This window comes from Oreochromis aureus, linkage group 3 (genome assembly GCF_013358895.1).
Source record: "Oreochromis aureus strain Israel breed Guangdong linkage group 3, ZZ_aureus, whole genome shotgun sequence".
NCBI classification, from domain to species: domain Eukaryota; kingdom Metazoa; phylum Chordata; class Actinopteri; order Cichliformes; family Cichlidae; genus Oreochromis; species Oreochromis aureus.
This window is the reverse complement of record NC_052944.1, coordinates 14,710,240-14,726,531: the sequence shown is the minus strand read 5'-3', so window position 1 is coordinate 14,726,531 and position 16,292 is coordinate 14,710,240. Positions and strand designations below refer to the sequence as shown.

The window sequence follows — 16,292 nt, the reverse complement described above, 5'->3', positions numbered from 1 at the left end:
GCCAAGCCTCAAAGCCCTGAAGCAACACTATGAAAATGTTTAGTTTGTGTGCAGTGTGTGTGTGACAGAATGGTTTCTACAGCCTAAACTCAAAGCATGTCAATCAAGTTTCTCTTACATCACATTTTACACAAAAAAAAACCTAACAGTACATTAAAAAGCGTGAATTTTTCATGCAGTAATAAAGTAGATGTGTAGCCAGAGAATTTACTGTCTACACTTTCAGGGTGTCGTGGTCTTTAGTACGTTTAGTACTGCCGGGAGCTTTTCTATTTTGGATCTTTTGTTATCTCATTTCCTGTTATGCTCATGTCCAATCTTGGACTTTACTAGAGTAGTTTTGCATGAATCACATATCAGATTAATCTTTAATTGTCTAATACTGAGCCTTGATGCAGCCCCTCAGCTCTTCCACTGTCAGAAATAAGTCGTTTTAGCTCCGCCCCCTCACCTCAGGCTCACTTTGTTCTGATTGGCTGTCTGTCTTAAACAAAAGATTTGAATTGTGTGCTATATATGTATACTATATATGTGTTTACAGCCGAAACTCTGTGCTTCTGATGACCATATTAAGGATGAGTTTAATTAATATCAGCGTCCACCACAAAAAAAAGTCTATATATTTCACAAAACTAAGGGAAAGCATAATAGGTCCAACTTTAGTGAAGGAGACCCTGCTATGAAAGTACCATGGCACAATGTCACTTAAAGTTAATTTTGTTCAAACAAGCCAAAATGGACAGAAAAAGAAAACTTGTAGCTCAGTAATTTACTGCCTACACTGTAACCTGGTTTCTCATTGTGGTTAACATTAGTATGCAGCATAATATTATTGTGTATCAGTAGCGTGATTTGCGGCACATGTCACAGCGGCACGCCTTCGCTGTCAGGATCTCTATTTCGTCATGGTGACGACCCTGCGGGCAGTCCAGGCGAACTTTGACCTAAGTGAGGGCAAAGAAAATGAACAACAGTAAAAATGAAGCAGTAGTTGCTCCTATAATTGTTTCCTCAGCATCTCCCGCCTCTTACCTTGGCGTCCTTGCTAATGGTGCAGCATCGTGAAGTGGAAGTGATGTTGTGGGTGAAGTTGGAGGCCACCAGTACCGAGTATCTGGATGGAAAGGCGCTGGACTCGCAGTATCCCACACAGGCGTAGACCAGATGGGTGCCTTTACATGTGCCGCGACGGTCGCTGCGGATGGTCACGTTGAAGGCTGGAGGAGGGGGAAAAGTACAGGTGAGTGCTTGATTTGCAGATCCATGCAGAAATTTAAGACTAACCAATAGCTCACTCCCAAAGAATCACGGTCTTTGATATGCATTCCCATTAAGTCCATGAGGGCTACAATCAAATGCATAAGAGTTCTCTGATCCTTTAATGGAAAGTTAAAATGTGTACATTTTCTCACCACTAGATGTCAGTAGATTGCAGATTCCAATCAACTGAGTTCTGTTTTCTTACCTCTCCCAATTCAAGTGCATAGTCCTATCTATGGTGGCTGCTGTAGGACAAACGGCCCAAAAAACATTCAATTTAGACTGGGCTGATCCGTTTGGACCGAATCCATCCGGGAGCATTTCCCTATCTGCAAAAGGCTGCCATTTCCACGTTTTACCTCAGCTGCCAATGCCGGCTGAAAAGTGTCCAACTTTATTTACACTAGGAGACGCTATAAAATTTGTGAAAAGAGTCCGATACAAATCATCAAGTCAAGGAAGCTCGCTTCTGAAGAATAAAAGCCATACTGTGGTGATTTGTGAGGATATGCTGAACTGATGGTAGGGTTGCTTTTTTTCTTTGCCACCCTTAACTACTGTACTGTCTATTAGCTACTGTTAGCCTCTATCAGCTACTATTTGCTGACAATAATAAAACTTTCTTTGAAGTGACGCTGGTGCACTTTGGCGCTTAGTGAATTAGCACTCATATGTTGTGAGAATGTAATGGACACTCAAGCTTAGCATTAGCTGGCGTAATGCTTTGGTGTACTGCAAATGTGGTGGGTCCCTGGCTACATGGTGGAGCATGGTGGTTTCCACCATTTTCAGACCAGTTCCTATGTATTTTTAATGCACAAATTATAAGTTTATGAGAATGCAGCATTCCTGGCTGCTCCCAAGTAACCTTAGGTAAATACTGAACCCTATGTTTCTCCCCAGTGCGTCCATCGGAGTGGGAATGTTAGATAGAAAGCACTTAGGTAGAAAAGGTATAGAAAACAAGTGCACATATGAATGAATAAATGAGACATGTTGTATAAAGCATTTTGAGTGCAGTGAATAGAAGAGCACTATATAAGAACTAGTCCATTTACATTTATTACATAACCCCCCCCTGCCCCAAATATTTTGACCTGGGACAGACTGGCGTCCTGTAGAGACCTATGGCAGCTGGGATAAACTCCAGAACCCCACGGGGCCCCTGAATTGGATAAGTGGAAGAAAGTGGATGTATGATATTTTGTACATACAAATTGATTATGGGGTTATTACTTCTCAATCATGTTTATGAATGCAAAAGCCTATAAGTCAGTTTAAATCAGACCTCCGTCTCTGAGGTTATTCATCCATGAAAAAGTAAAATATGTTAAAATAAAAAAGATCCAAACTACAATTATGAAAAGTATGGTTTGGCACTGTCAGGATAATGCTGCTAGAATACCAAGGACATAATTTAAGTCTGTGAGAATTTAATGCTAAAAGCTAACTTTGAATAAAAAGTATATCTAAGTGGACACTGCAGCAACACTGAACTGGTTCCATTCTGGTTGGTGAACTTATATTTGAAGCAAAACACCAAAAATTTGGTTCCTGTTTGGTTTACAGTTCGGTAAGGGGCCACAACTTAATCACTTCTAAAACTGTGTAACTCGTGTCCACTGGCCTCAGTGTCTGCTGAGAAACAGCCCACACTGGAAGAGGTTTGGGAATTGATCATCGCATAAAACTGTGCAGCCAAAGGTGGGGTAATTTCCGTAGTATGAACATACTGAATCCGCGAATCATCTGTGAATTTCTTCTGGTTACCTCTTCCACAAACTTTAGACCTTTCTCTCTTTTTTTTAACCAAAAAGCTGGCACCTGGAAACTGAACTATACAGTTTAAAACTTACGGTAAAGGTGACAGCCTGGGGTGAGGACATCGGAGCTCCAACCAATAGAAGAGGAGAGCAGCAGGAGTGAGATCACTGGTAGGGCCAGCAGGCAGAGATGTGAGGTCATGCACAGCGACATCTGAATGGTTCAAACAGAGGGATATGTTACATGTTGCTACAAGAACCCAGGAAAGAGAAAAAGCATTTTGTCCCCAGCTTTTAAGGAAATCATGCAAAATGCACAGGGCCAGTGGTTTCCGATCCTTGGCGCAATAAATCAGAGCGGTCTCGAGATGGCTCAGAATGACTATTGCTGCACAAAAGAGTTTTTCAGCTTTGTCTTATTTTATTGCCTGGTTTCCTGTAAAATCTTGGAGAGTTTAACCTCTTTAAGCCGAGCAGGCATTGTTTGGTTTTGAAGAACATGCCAAAAAAAAGTTGGAGCCAGTCATTACGTCACTTAAATCAGATTTGCATTTGGTCTTCTGGGCCATGAAGAAGCCATGATGTCTTTTTTTAATCTTCTCAGGATGAACTTTCCCCTCAAATGAAAGGCCTCCTGAGAGCCTCCTGCTCTTTCTGCCAAGGTGGTTTCCCATCCTGCATGTCTGCCTGTGTGTCACTCGGTTGAGTAACGGCTGATGTGAATAAAAACAATACTGTCTCTATCTTTACAGTCTGCTTCATTTAGCAGGTACCCGCTGACACACGCACACACTCCGTTTAAGTTCACAGAACGTACACAGCCACAAATATATATGTCGAGCGCACACACAGACGAACACAAGTCGCGATCGATGAGCCTGAACATCGTAGGTTTGACGTACCCACCATCCTCACCCACACGTGTGTAAACAATAATGTCACGTTTTCCCGGGAATTTCACGCTGCTGACCCCTGCCCTCTAAATTTGCAGCTCTTTCCAGCTCTACTTCCGAGGAATCACAACTGTGGCATTGGCAGAAAGGCCTGGGGGATGCCATTAACACTGCCTGTACAACCAAATCAACAGTCCAGCCACTTACATATGACCGCATCTGTGAGAAGCTATTACCCCCGTGTCAGCTGGAGAGGACAGCAGAAATTTCCCCACTTTGGGAAAAGTTTTAGGCTTCTCTGAAAATAAAAAAGTAAAAGATAAATATTTAGCTTTAACTTAACCTTTTTCTCTAACCCTAAAGCTCTTCCTGTGAATATGATACACTAAAATAAATACATATTAGTGTGTTATATATGTTTGTTTGTTTGTTTTTATGTTACGGACTCCAACCTAGCTGAAAATTAGCTACACCAGTGAGATGTAAAGTGAGTTTTTGAAGTAGGCTGTTATATAAATGTGTTCATATTGTAAAGATCCAACTCATATAAGACCTAAAAACCATTGTGTAAATAATATTAACTATGCTTAGTTTTACAAAGATAATTTTGAAAATAAAGGGATACAATTGTAATCATGACTTTCAAAATAAAACCCCTGCAAAACTCTTTTGTACAAACTGCATCATTTGGATGTATTTTTGAGAAATGCAAATGAATAAAAAAATAGCATTTTTTTCATATTTATGGATACTTGATATGACGCAAGACGTGCTTTTATTGTGATATGTTTGTTATTATATAACACATGAAAAATCCTCACACAGCAGGATGTTAGGAAGCGTGAAAAAAAGATGAAAGCTCTTCCTTAAAATTGAGAAATGTCAATATAATCTAGTTTGTAGGAAATTAAGAAAGAGAAAAGCACCATTTGGTTTAAATGTCTAAGTGCATTAAAGTTTAGATCTGGTGTTAAAAATAAAATAAACAAAAAGGAGATGACTCTTACCTGGAGATGCAGAGCTGAGAGTTCTCAAGTGCAGGGGTGTGTCGACTGACAGGTGTCTGTGAGGGAGTGCTTGTTCTGAGCCTCATGCAGGGATATAAGTAACACAGGTAAGAACGAAGGCACTTATAGCTCTGGACACGCCCACAATTAGAGAGCTGAGTGTGTCTGAATCTTTTTTCCTTTCCTCTGCTCCCGTTTTCTCCTCCTCTGTAGCTGCTCTTTCTACCTGCGCGACAAAACACGTGTGGTACTGAATTCTCTCGATATTCTGAAATCGAGGTGAACCTTTTTTTCCTGAATGACTTCTTCTTGGAGCGTGTTACCATCCCTTCACCTCTCCCTCCCCCTTTGTCTCAGGCTCCCCAGTTTTTAACCTTTTTAAGGGGACCGCTGCTGTGACACAGAGGAAAACTAGATAGGTTTTCCATCAAGAGAACCCACTCACAGCTTTGCCACACATGCATGCATGGAGACACACATGCACACACACACAAAAATCACACAGGAAATAATAATGTTGTAGGCCTCGGTTGCCAGTTGATACACAGCACGAGTGAACTGAGAGGCGGACCTCACACAAGCCCATTCAGAGTCGGGCTGGCTTTTCCATTTGTGGCTGCAGGAGGAAGGACGGGGTCAGGTCCGAAGATTTTGCGGGTTTGGGTCAATTGTGTGTGTATGTGTTAGTAAGAGAGAGAGACACATGGTAGGTATATTGTATATTGTGGGGAACAGCTGGCTCTGCTTCTCTTCTTCCTCATCATGAACAGAGAGAGTCAGCTTAGCAACCACCCTCATCCAAACTCCAGCGGGTAAAGACATTCTTTTAATAGACTCCCAGATTATTAGTTGGATTTTTAACAGCAGCTTCAGCGACATGTCGCTAATGTCCCAAACTGCCAGATCAGACCGCCAATGGCTGTGTAAATCTTTAAAAAGGTTCCCGAGGGATACTTTAATGTCTTTGGTTTTTCAATGAGTTTTATTTAATGCTGTAAGAAAGAATCTGGGACCCGAGTAGACCACTGATGTTAGGCTATACAACTGTGGACCTTTTAAAGCCATCTATGCCCCTGATAGAACTGGATATTGTGCCAGTAGAGGTGATTTTAAGAAGTCAATAAAACTTAGCTTTGGTTTGGGTTCTTTGAACAGATGTTTCTGAGCGAAACTGTCACTCGAGATCAAAAGATGTCAGAAGGTGAAACTCTGCAAGCAATTTCTGAAGGTAACAACACTGTGAGTAAGACAGGAGGGCTGCTCTGTGCTCTTATCAAAACTTTGCTTTCTATATTTGCCTTCAAAAAATTGCTCTGTGATTTACTTTTATAGAAATGTGGAGAGAAAATGCAAAAAAGTCTCATGAGTCATTCTGTAAAAGTAAAGTACTTATCAAAAGATTTAGACCATCAGCCATAAAAACACGAATACTTTAGAACTCGGTTCATAACTTTTTAAAATTGGTTTAAAACAAATTACTAAATTACTAAAGTCACATTTTTATATTTAGTCCACACACTGGACTTCTTTGAGAAATTAATCAAACATAAGATTTAACCAGTTAATCTGATTTTCCTGTTCAGTAAAGCCATAATTTTAAAGACTGTAATAATTTTGGGCATCTTAATAAACCACTTTTTGTTAAAAGCACACATTTTAAAATTCACTGATAATAACAATTATTATATTTTAGCATTAAAAATATGATTCTGATTAAACATTTTTTTTATTAAAAAAAATTGTTAAGTACTGTATAAAAATAAATGTTTACTGTAAGTTATTTGGTGGAATTATTTTATTTTACTTTACAATAGCAAATGATAATTTATACACCACAATCAAAAATGGCTTTAGAAAAGAATCGGCTGATTTGCACTGTAAGGAATCAATAAATAAAAATATAAATATACATAGATTAGAAACATTTTTAAAATTTCAAGCCTGTTGCTTGTAGGCAAAAGTTAGAAAGCTGGGCTTTTCTTCCTTGCAGCTTCTGCTCCCTGGCTTTTAAAGACACCTACAGTGTCTCACTGTAAACAACACTGAAAACAACATTGCAAAATATATCAATACATCAATAGAAAATTAGAAATATAGAATAGTAATGACGCTGTCTGGGATGGAGAGATATTCTGTAACTATAACTGTAACAACATTAATGACATTATTATCATGTGCATTATTGTCACTTTTATCACGACTTTGTGTTTGTAGCTAAAACATGGTAACATTTCTCACTACAAGGACACTGTGAACACTTTATTTGAATGACATAAGCGGTTATATCGCCATGGTACTGCAAAGCAGTTCAACCCCTGAGAACATTGGTGCTTCCAGTGTGTGCAGCCTCACACACTCTTCTCTCTCTCTCACACACACACACACACACCTTCTTAGGAAAACACAATTATCAATATGGCCCCTCTACCCCAAACATTCCCACTCCAGTTATGTCAATGGAAAATGGAATGTGTGACATCATCACCGTGAACCCCCCACCTATACACACACGGAGTCATAAAACTATTAGCATGTTGACCCTAAGTGTCACGGACGGTCACAGTGTGTGTGTGTGTGTGTGTGTGTGTGTGTGTTTGTGTTTCCTCTTATTCCATGCCAACCAGAAACAAAGGGAGAGAGAGACAGAGAGAGGTTATAAATCTGAATGGGCCACAGCACCTCATCAGGAGTCAATGAACTGAGTTGAAACACACACACACACACACACACACACACACACACACACACACACACACACACACACACACACACTCATATTACTCCAGTGTGACTCAGCGGGGTGACTGATGTTTGTATCGCTCAGTGTCCCCGTCGCTTTCAGCTGCCATGGAAACCATGGCGTCTTGAATAACTATAATATCATTAATGTGTCCGCTTCCACTTCTGCCCTGTTATTTTAATCTCATTGTGTGCGTGTGCGTGTGTGTCTGAAGTGAGGTTAGGGATATTGTGTGCGACTGTTATTCTAAGCGGCGTACGTGTGTGTATCATCGCGTCTGACGGGATATTGTGTGTGCTGTCAAAGTGTTGAAGTCGTTGTGAGTTTGAGATAAATTACGTGTGTGTTATTTTGGGCACAGAGACAATGCACGGAGAGGATTAGACAAAGTTTCCCTGTTTCTACGATGATGTTTTAATCCTGCCGACCCATTTACTTCCACTGATAATGCAAACAACCTTAGACACACGCACACACACACAGACGCACAAATTAACAAGCATACAGTCTTTTACTTTTCTGCATCTTTATAATTCCAACAAGTGACACAAATCAGCTGTAAGTAACTATTTGTGTGCATCTGAAATAGCATCATATATATCACACCGCGCACACTCTCACACACAGACACACACATAGAACGCTTAACTAATTTAGACTGACAGGAGGAAAGTGGAGTTTCCACAAAGTGAGCTCAAGGTGTACCATTCTGAGGACACGTACACACACAGACACGGAGGAGTGGAAATATAAAAAGGCCAGCATTGTCTACAAAAAGCAGAGCAAAAGCCTGTGGAATGTGTTCCTGTGACCTCACCTGACAGTCAGCGTGCTGAGGAGCATCGGGATGTCACTTATTGGATTAAACTGTGCCTGCATCCATTTAAACAGTGTGAGATTTATTTGAAGATGCCTGACATGTGAAGCTGCTCACGCTTATTTCCATTTCATTTACAGCACACTGTTTAACCACTTGATCTCTCACTGTTGATGCAGTGCTAAATCCTTTGTAATCTGCAGGTAAATCAAGAGGCAAACTGTGGGCACGTGTCAGAAACTGCAGTTCCCTTAACGGCCACTTGAGGCTGGCTGTAAAAGTGAAACAATAACCACACTCCTGAGTTGAAATGTTTGACTTTACAGTGTTCAAAAGCATGTTTACAACCTGGTTTTTAGTCTCTATAGTTTCCCTCCTCATATCAACTCAACACTTGGTTCATGCACTTGGACATTGTGAAGGCTTGAAGTGGAGTGAGGGGATTGCTTTGATTACTAAGGAGCCATGACTGTTTTGGGATGGGTGGGTTTCACCTCCAGTAATTGGAGGCACTGAACTGGAACTCGTAACTGTGTTTGTGCTGCTGGTGCCTTTCTGCTTTCTTTTAATTGAAATATTTGACTAATAATCTGCTTGCTACTGTATGAGGTGGAGCCAGTCCAAGTAGAAGAAGAAGAAATTCTACTATTTTATTAGTCTGCGACTTAGCATGTATTTAGCATGTGCCTGTGGTATGCGCCAGTACAGATTACGAATGCAGCTGATAACTCTGCATTCGTATTATTATTGTAAGGTAAAGATATTACATTAGTACAGACAAAATCCCAGCAATCAAACATCGCCCTATGAGCAAGCACTTGGTGACAGCAGGAAGGAAAAACTCCCTTTTAACAGGAAGGAGCAGAACCGGGCTAGGGGAGAGGCGACCATCTGCCGAGACTGGTTGGAGATGAAGGGAGGAAGACGGGATAAAAGAAACACTGTGGAAGAGATTACATGTGGAGTTGTGTATAACCACACAGAGAGCGAATAAAGGTGAGTGAACAAGAAACAGTGCATCATGGGAAGCAAAGTGCTCTACTGGGCCACTTCACTGCACTAAAAAGTGCTGAAAAAGTTTAATGCCACTGGTTACCACGTTTATATGATAGAAAATGCTGAATTCATATTCCAGTATAATAGTTCACACTGATGGGTAGAAAGCCTTTGACCAGCCTGCCTTTGGAATCAATGCAAATGTCCCCAGATCTGGAGCGTTACTCAGTAAATACATTGTAATTCTTACCATTTCCTTTCATGGCAGACAAGCAGATGCCATGTCCAGGAATCTGAGAGCTTGAAAAGAAGGCAAATGGACCTGTTTAGGTTTGTGGAGATGTTTTGCGTCTCCTCCTGTAACGAGGGTGCCAGTTTTGAGGGTCCCACGGAGGTTTCACCTGCTGACCCCAGTGATGGTAATGACCCATCCGTTTCTTTAATGTGATGACTCACCTGATCAATAGTGAGTTAACAGCCTTCACCTCCCTTGCATTAGCTTTCCCTTTTATTTTCACCCATGTCATCTTTAATGTGTTTGAAGGCTGTTTTATAGTACAGGTAACTGCATCCCATAGTTTCTGCTTGCTTACTTCCATGTGTCTTTCCTAATGCCTTTAAGTATTACACTCTGACTCATTGACTTTTTTAACTTTTAACTTTAAAAAAAAATGGCACATTTACTGTAATGTTCATATTTTTTGCATTAAAAATTAATAGAAAGGTCATTCCACCCTGCAGAAGATGAAGAGCTCTTGCAAACAGTGCACTGCATATTACCTGTTTTTTTTTTTCAGACACTGATGTAAAAGTAGGAAAACTGCAGGCTGGAATTTTATTTTATTTTATTTGTGAGTATTCCCAAACATATTAGTTGTATCCAATTTCTGTATAACTTGGTACACAAGGACAGGAAAACAGTTACATTACAAAATGCATTCAATGCTAATTTTTGTGCATAATGAGAAACTGAGTATCGTTAACATTATGAGTATGACATTACTTGTATTTTTTACAGCAGATGCAAAATAGATGCACATTATTGTTAGTTGACAAAGTCATGAAATATCCATCTCTCTGGGGGTTTTTGTTATTCAATATAAACATCCTGCTATTATATCTTTCTAAGTGCTATCACCACCAACTTCAAGTTTTAATCACATGTTTTTATCTTTTTTCGGTTCAGACTCCGCCATCACACTGTTGATGGAAGCGTTTAGGGAGAGGAGAGCCTCGTCCGTCAGAAGGTCTCACACTCTGTGTCCTGTGTGGAGCACACATCGCAGTGGCACTCCAGAGCCACGGGATAGTGGTAGAGAGGGGAGACGTCAGGCTGGCAGCCGGGCAGCCGGGCGGTCATGTGGCGACTGCGGTTGTACGTGCACACACGGTGGTGACGGTGGATGTAGGGGGGGTCTGGTACAGGTTTCTGCAGGGTTCACACACACACACACAGAGGTGAATCACATGTTGCGATTGGAGGAAACAAACTTCAGCGACTCTCACATGAATTAAAAGCTTTTAAGAAGTTAAACTAAAAACAGAGAAACATACATTTTGGTGGTTTTTTGGTGGTTTAAAAACAAACTTCCAATTTTATGTAGTAATAGTTGACATAAGAAATCAGTCTGAAAAACATAGAGACTGCAAGTTGTTGTTGTCTAAGGTTACTCAGAGGTACAGCATTAACATGTCAAATATTCAGAAGTACAGTGAAAGATTGGTATCCCCTGACTGGGATCTGAGCATTTCTTATAAAAAAAAGTAACTAGAGAGCTAACGAGACGAGAACAGATCATCAGCTTTGTTATAGTTTGGTACAAGTCCTAGGACACGTAGGTGGGCAGTTCAATCCAAATATCGATAGTTCGATACCAATTTTGGTCAAAAGCACTTCTTCCCTGCACATTATAGGCACCACACTCGCTCGTATATCCCCCATGTTTCGATTATTGTATCGTCTGAGTCGTCTGTGTCCTCGTCCTGGATATGTCTCTTCTAAGATGTTTTCCTGTTTTATTTGCAAATGAAGTTGTTGTTGTTTTTAAAGATTGTTTCTAGAGCGATGTTTCTATCTGCGAAGTTTAGTATAAAGCCCACTGTATTATGTGAAATCTTATTTACTTATTTTGTTTTTGGAAGTAAAATAATATACTTTAAATATGCACTATGAAAAATGTCTCTTTTTTTTAATCAATCAGTCAATCAAACCTTTATTTGTCACATGCAATGTTTACACCTGCAGTGAAATTAGACCCCCCCGACCATACATACATAGCAAAGACATGACGTGGGGAGACAGGTCGGAGAGCCTATATCACATATCGCATTAAAACAACAGAAAATAACCCAAAGTCATTTAGAGACAGGCATATTTACATTCCACGTCTTCAAAAATCCCAGTTTCAAAATACATACAAAGCTGAAAGGTGTGTCATTACTGTGTAAAATGAAAATCACAGTGATTAGGTAGTCATTAAAAAGTGTTCAGAATTTGCAAATTGATGATGATTCATCTCATAAATTAAAACACGCTGCTCTCCCCTATACAGGCTGACTCTATAAGTTAAAAGTATCAGTATCGGTATTGGTATCGGCCACGTAATTACTTAGTATCGGATCAATACCAAAATTTGTAGTATCGACATATTATTAGTGCACTAATAGGAGATGACTCCTGTTTCATGTTTCAGTATCCCAGCGTTAAAGACACAAACTCCTGGGTAGCTGATGTGACATTTATTTTCTCTGTGTGTGTGTGTGTGTGTGTGTGTGTGTGTGTGTGTGTGTGAGAGAGAGAGAGAGAGAGAGAGAGAGAGATACCTCCCACGTGTGACAGCGCCCCCAGCAGGCCTCTGTGGTGATGCGCAGCCCCTTGCAGCCAGGCTTTTGGGCCACAAAGGAGAACTCCCGCACTGCGCATCCACGGAAACCCTGGAGCGTTGTTGTCACGGTGACACACAGCACGGCTGCCCCAGCAACCAGCAGGAGGAAGAAGGAGAAGGCGATACGGTGGAGGTGCATGCTGGGTATAATGGAACAAAGGTTAAGTTCAGCAGCTTTGTGGAATAAATGCTATTTTTCATATTATTATTTCACTTAATCATCAGGAACACATGATGTGGTGTGATACAGGGTAACAAAATGGAAAGATGCTTTCATTGACATTGAAGAAAAAAATATTAAATGAATAAATATTATCACTAATTACTTAAAGAATATACCTATACAGTGTATATCTCTTCTTGTATATTGAAAACAAGTGATAATAGTCAGTAAAGGTGATGAATTGCCAATATTTTACATGAGAACAGAAGGTGATCTACAGCAGTGTGGCAATGAGCATGACTCACAACTCCCTCTAGTGTCTACTCTGGCTACTGCAGCCAGTAACGCCACTAAAACGTTGGACACAAAAACATTTCTTAGTGTTGAGAGTAAAAATCTTTGCAGATGGGAAACCTGACACTTGTGTTTACATGCATAAAACCTCATCTTCGTCTTCTCTTGTAGGAAACAGAATAAGCATCCGTGTCTTTTCAAAGGTCTTTAATGCTACAGGAGACGTTTACTCAAAAACTGAACATTTCCAAGCAACCCACCTGAAGCTTACTGAAACAGCTGGATTTAACTCAATGTAGCCACACTGTTAACTGTTTCACTGGTTTCTTTTTAAGAATACACAAAACCCCTTTAAGTTAGCAGAAAATTGAATTCTTTCAGAAGCTCTGATACCACTGTCACTGGACTCACTCTGTAATTACTCTGTAAAGTCTGCAGAAGCATCCGAACAAAACCATGCACATCAGGCTCAATTTGTTATTGTCGCATATCCATCGTACATTATTTTAAAGATGTTTCAGAAGACGATCTCTCACCTTTTCAGCTGAAGATCTTTCAGAGGGTTTGAGCTGCAGGACTCGGGTGTCTCTCTGTCCGGACAATCCAGTGAATGGAACCAATCTGTCCTTGTTATTGTTTTTAGAAGGCCATTAGGGCGGACGGACACTCTGACATCATAGCAATTACAATAAAATACCATTAGGAACCCCAAGCCAGAAATAATGGAGACTCCCTGGAAAATAATGATGTTTGTCTGTATTTTCTTAACCTCAGCCTGTATTGTATCTGTGTGTGTGTGTGTGTGTGTGTGTGTGTGTGTGTGTGTGTATTGTGTGCAGTTTCATGTGGGGAGTGGCAGTACTGAACTGTACACCAGGGTTACAGAACCTTTGGATATACACAAATCTTGGTAATAGTTGTTACTTTAAAAAAGACTAAAGACTTAAAGACTATATATATATATATATACAGTGTCATACTTAAAGTCAAATCAGACTCAGTGTGACAGCAGGCGTTTTGGGGTTTTTTTGCATGTCTGGTGCATGTCCTACCCATAAACTGTATATAAAAGATGGACATTAGCCCTAAAAGCAGAGAGACTCTCTTTAACCTGCATTCCTTCTCATTCCCAGCAGAGGCGATTCCTCTGATTTATGGTGTTCCTTTACTGGTGTCGAGTCTTATTCAATACAACAAGTCTGTTAGAGTCATAAAGGATAATAAAGCTGTGTCGTCCCTTGTTATATCTGGTTTCAAGATGGCGACAGCCAAAATGCACAAGCCAAAAGGCTGACATCAGCAGTGTTTGCAATCTTCATTTATATGATCTTAATGCATTTATTCAGATTGCAGATTAACTGTGTCCTCAGCTACAGAACTGTTTAAACTGTACCCGTTGTAGTGCTGTGACCATCAGGGATGCTCGTTTGCACCCACACACTGGCACAAGTTGAAAATCTAAAAACCGGAGTCACATTTATAATCAGTTTGTTAAAATACCCCTGTGCACTAGCAGATACACATCAACCAAATCGGAACTAAAAATCAGGATCTCTGAGCACAAAAGCAAGACAAGAAGTGCTGAAAGATTCCCAGTGGCTAAGCGTCGTAATCCAGTTGGCAATCTTGCAAATTCTCTTAAATTCCAAAATATAGAAATAATACTTCTTCCTGAAAGAGGCGGTGCCTGAGAAAGATTATTGCTACAAAGATAATCATACTGGATTCATGCCCTACACACAGAAACGCTTGGATAAAAAAATTTTTGTCAAGTTAAAAACCTTTTCATGTTTATTTGTGTTTTTGTTATTCTGTGCTTCTTTCTTGTTAAACTGCACATAAAGGTTTTTGTTTTCTGTGTTTTTACTTAGATATAGAACATTTATGTTTTACTAATGTCTGATAACTTTAGTGGAAATATGTCTGTGAAGGTTCTCAGTCATCCAGGTGATCGTAGTCTAAGGATCTTGGAAAGAAAAGTGTCTGGACTTCTTTGAGTTTCCTTGAAGACGTTTCACCTCTCATCCCAGAAGCTTCTTCAGTTCTAAGCGCAACTGGTGGAGAGTCCCAGATTTTAAGCCCTATGCATACTTCCATACCTACATTTCAAGTGTATTCTCTTTGGCAAATATGACTACATAAACTATAGGTATCAGCACGATATCCTGTACAGTTAAGTTTTCTACACACCTTTCTCACCAACAGCAAAGCCCATCTTGGCTACAGAAAGGAAGGGGAAGCAGTGTTGCCAACTCCTCAGTAAGGAAAATCGCTATTCGCTGTGCTAAAATTCGCTAGAACTCGCTAAATGATGTCATCACCTAATTTGCATAATTGGTCATGCCCACGTAATTGTAACAGACGCTGTAAGAGAGAGAAATGAGACTATGGAAGAGACGTAAAGTAAGTAAAAACACCAAAAGTATTTAGAATATGTTTAGAATTACAAATTAAATTTCTTTTAGCAAGTATTGTTTTTTTTTATGTCACAATTCCAACCCTCCCCCTTTATTTGGACTTGGGACCAGCAAAAGTGACTTGAAATAGGCACTCTGGCGGAGTTACTTTGTGTGTGTGTGTCTTTTTAAGTAGTTTTAAACCTTGTGATGCACAAAAAGTAACAGTAAAAGAAGAACATTTTTAACCATTAACAAATAAAATAGACATAGCAAGTCTCACCAGACAGCTTCAGTCGAAATCGGATGTACAAGATGGTCCTCTGCAAGGACATCCGATTCCTACGTTTTCAATGATGGGAATGATGTATTTTAGTGCCTTGATTTATTTTAGACAAAGAAAAATGTAAATTTACCGCTGCTCCCACCCTGTGTTACAGTTGCGGGGCAGCGGCTTCGCAGATGCGCGATTCTTTTGCACTTTGTAGGCGTAAGGGTGAATATCTCCTGCTCTGACATCAGCTAGGGGGGACTGCCCCATGAGAAGTACCCGCTGCCTGTGAGCGCTTTGGCACGGGTGAGTTGCCCACGGCAGCACCCGCTGTCGTACGTGCTTTCGCATCAAAAAGTCGTCGTAAGTCTCCAGTAACACCAGAAAAAGTCGCCAGATTTGTCGCTAGTCGCTTTTTAGAAAAAAAAGTCGCTAAAGGGGTCTGAAAACTCGCTAAATATAGCGACAAAGTCGCTAAGTTGGCAACACTGAGGGGAAGGACCTTAAACCAATTTTTAGCCAGTATTATTAGGATACATCATCAGCACACAAGGTGACACTTAGGCTAGCAAGCTACCAGCTAGCTTTTTTTCCCTTTCCTTTTTTTTAAATCAGGGTTAGAAGTTACATGTCTTGTGGCATAGTCGATGGTGTAGATGGTGTTTTTGCATGGTAAATTGTTATCTTCCCATGAAGAGAATTTTGGATTATACTTGTGATTAGAGATTCAAGAACTCATGCAAAATGTAGCAGCTAATGCTAAAAATGTTGCAAAGGAGAGCAGGTTTACAGCACAGCCTCAGAAGC

At 40.2% G+C, this 16,292-nt stretch overlaps 2 protein-coding genes across 2 annotated transcripts; both read right to left on the bottom strand.

Annotated features, from left to right (window-relative positions):
• Positions 1-15: 15 nt before the first annotated feature.
• Positions 16-3,805, bottom strand: gpha2 (glycoprotein hormone subunit alpha 2). Its single transcript, XM_031736796.2, has 3 exons — positions 3,117-3,805; positions 1,033-1,217; positions 16-944 (listed from the first exon to the last, which is right to left on the bottom strand). The coding sequence occupies exons 1-3, from the start codon at positions 3,235-3,237 to the stop codon at positions 840-842; spliced, it is 411 nt and encodes a 136-aa protein (XP_031592656.1). The 5' UTR covers positions 3,238-3,805; the 3' UTR covers positions 16-839.
• A 6,614-nt stretch (positions 3,806-10,419) lies between these two features.
• On the bottom strand, positions 10,420-15,630 carry LOC116317861 (glycoprotein hormone beta-5-like). Its single transcript, XM_031736757.2, has 4 exons — positions 15,498-15,630; positions 13,355-13,486; positions 12,300-12,501; positions 10,420-10,905 (listed from the first exon to the last, which is right to left on the bottom strand). Exons 3-4 carry the CDS (start codon positions 12,498-12,500, stop codon positions 10,717-10,719), a joined length of 390 nt encoding a protein of 129 aa, XP_031592617.1. The 5' UTR covers position 12,501; positions 13,355-13,486; positions 15,498-15,630; the 3' UTR covers positions 10,420-10,716.
• Positions 15,631-16,292: the final 662 nt, after the last annotated feature.